Source organism: Elephantulus edwardii, unplaced genomic scaffold (assembly GCF_000299155.1).
Source record: "Elephantulus edwardii isolate Elephantulus edwardi_28Jun2011 unplaced genomic scaffold, EleEdw1.0 scaffold00079, whole genome shotgun sequence".
Classification (NCBI taxonomy): Eukaryota; Metazoa; Chordata; class Mammalia; order Macroscelidea; family Macroscelididae; genus Elephantulus; species Elephantulus edwardii.
In genome coordinates, this window is record NW_006399829.1 from 6,930,625 (window position 1) to 6,933,181 (window position 2,557).

Genomic DNA, 2,557 nt, shown 5'->3' on the forward strand with positions numbered 1-2,557 from the left:
GGTTCAGGTCCACCCAGAGATGCCTTAGAAGAAATACCCTGATGATCTACTTTCAAAAATCGAGCCATTGAAAAACCCTATAAAGTACAATTCTTTTGGTACATGTGGAGTCACTATGAATTGGAGTTAAATTGATGCTAACTGGATTTGGTTGTATTTAGTATCATTTAGAAATGGTCTCAGTGAAAAAGAAATAGAATGAAAGGTAGAACAATTTTTCTTCCGTAAAAATGATAAATACAATTTCTGAATCAGCTAGTACATTGAAGTCCAGTCTTTCTTTTTCTCGTGAAGCCAATGAAGTCTACCATATATGTTGTGGTTCAATGCTCAACTGCACCCTTTCCGTACCAGATTCTTGTTGGAAGTTGCATATTGGGAGAAGACATAATCAATCAGAGGCCATCCTTCTCGGGCTTCAACGTAACTCTTTTCACACATGGTTTGGATGAGAAGGAGGGTGGAATTTCTCACCTGTATTAGGGTAAAAAAAATTGCAACATTTTATCATATTGGGAAAGATGAAAATTTAGCTTCCTTTATTCCTTAGCCTTCATGTATAATTTACTGAGAAACTTTACAAGCAGGGATATAAATTAAGTGTTGTATTAACATAAAAATGTAACAAGTGGCAAACTAAAAGGGTATGATATGATGGTTATCAGAGAGACTTTCTTTAGCCATTCTCTTCTTGGTTCACAAAGACATATATTCTATAGCTCTACATTATATGAAATTTTTGTAAATTAGGCTAGAATATTTCCTCACTTTAAAAATCTTTAATGAAAGATTAAATATTGAAGACAATTACAGGACATTAGCATGTTAGTACACAATTTCAAACTGTAAAAAAAAAGAATCCATCTGAGTACTGAATTTTTTATTCTTAAGTTTGACACCAGCTCATATAATAGCAAGACTAAAAAGAAATTGTAGGTGGAGGGTCAGCAAAAGAGAGAAAGACTCTCAATGAGGTGGGTTGACACAGTGACTATAGCAGCAATGGGCTCAAGTATGTCAGAGATGATGAGAATGACAAGAAATGATAAGAAAGGATTCAGATCTGTTCATAGACAAGGTCACTTGACCTGATGGCACCCAACAACAATAATATGGATATTCATTTCTTTGGCTGCAGAAACATTAATAGCTTTGATTTTGGACTACTATTAAAATAGTATTTTCTTAAAATCTAAAAAAAATTGCATTCTAAAATATATCTGTCCTCAAGGATTGTTGTTGTTATGTGCTGTCAAGTTGCCTGAGACTCATAGCAACCCTATGTACAACAGCCCTAAATTCTGCTCTATTCTGTACTGATCTCACTGTCTCCGACACACATACCCCCATTACCCCAGTCACTGAATTAATCCACCTCATAGCAGGTCTTCCTCTCCTGAGATGTCCCTCCACCCTCTCTCAAGCATGACATCATTCTCCAAAGATTGGTCCCTCCTTGCATCATGTCCAAAGTATGTCAGACGAAACTTCAGAATCCTTGCCTCCAAGGAGCAGCCCAGTTTCACCCTCTTCAGGATGAATCTGTTTGTTTTCTTAGCAGTCCGTGGTATATTCAATACTCTTCTCCAGCACCACAGCTCAAATGTCTAATTTGTCTTATCCTCTCTAGTCATTGTCCAGCTATGGATGGCCAAGAAAACAAGCCAATATGTCTTGGAGAGAGTGAGGCTGGAGTGCTCTTTGGAGGCACGAATGATGAGACTTCATCTCACATACTTTGGGCATGTTGCTAGGAGGGAGGGCTATTCCTTGGAGAATGACATGATACTGGGAAGGGTAGAGGGTTGGTGAAGGAGAGGAAGACCCTCAGCTAGGTCAGTTGGCATTGTGATTGCTGCAATGGGTTCTTATGTGTCAGGAAGTGTGAGTATGGTGCAGACAGAACAGGGTTCAGATTATTTGTAGGGTCTCTATGAGTCATACTCGACACAACAGAACCCAACAACAACAACAAAGATTAGAATAAAGGATAATAAATCTGTATTGACACTAATTAATAATTTCAATTTTATTTGTTTATCAGATTGCTTCATTGGACAGAAAGCTAATGTTCAACCTTTTGGTGAATGGGTTTTTTACTGGATGGTGAGAAGAAAAGAATGACTTTGATGAGGAAGACAGGTATAATAAGTGAGGTATAATAAGTGTTGAGTCATTTAACATATGGGCACTAAGCAATCTGCATGAGTAGAAAAGAAAGATGAACCTCTTTTCTATTCTTTTTTGCTTAGGGAAAATGTTTTAGTTTTAAATAATAGTTTAAAGGATAAAATACATGAGTTCTTCTATTCTATCTTATAGTCTTCTTAAATTTCTCCCATTGGTTGGGTCAGTTACTGGGTCTGACTTTTACAGATTATCACTCTTTGGATTTTATGCCTCGTTTTATTGTTTTTAAGAAGCAAACAATCTCTTTTAGGGACACTTCCTCAATGTCAAGAAAACAAAGATTCTCACCACTGAACCAATTGGCAGCATCAGGAAGGATGGTGAAGACATTGAGACTGTTCACAGCTTTAGTCTGCTTGGCTCCACA

The 2,557-nt window shown here is 37.1% G+C and overlaps 1 protein-coding gene across 1 annotated transcript in view; it reads right to left on the minus strand.

Annotated features, from left to right (window-relative positions):
* The window catches only part of MROH2B (maestro heat-like repeat family member 2B), a 142,460-nt gene that overhangs the window by 96,946 nt on the left and 42,957 nt on the right, over positions 1 to 2,557 (minus strand). Inside the window, exon 12 of the mRNA XM_006889584.1 lies at positions 352 to 474. Coding sequence (XP_006889646.1) covers positions 352 to 474 — 123 coding nt within the window. The remainder of the gene's footprint in view (positions 1 to 351; positions 475 to 2,557) is intronic.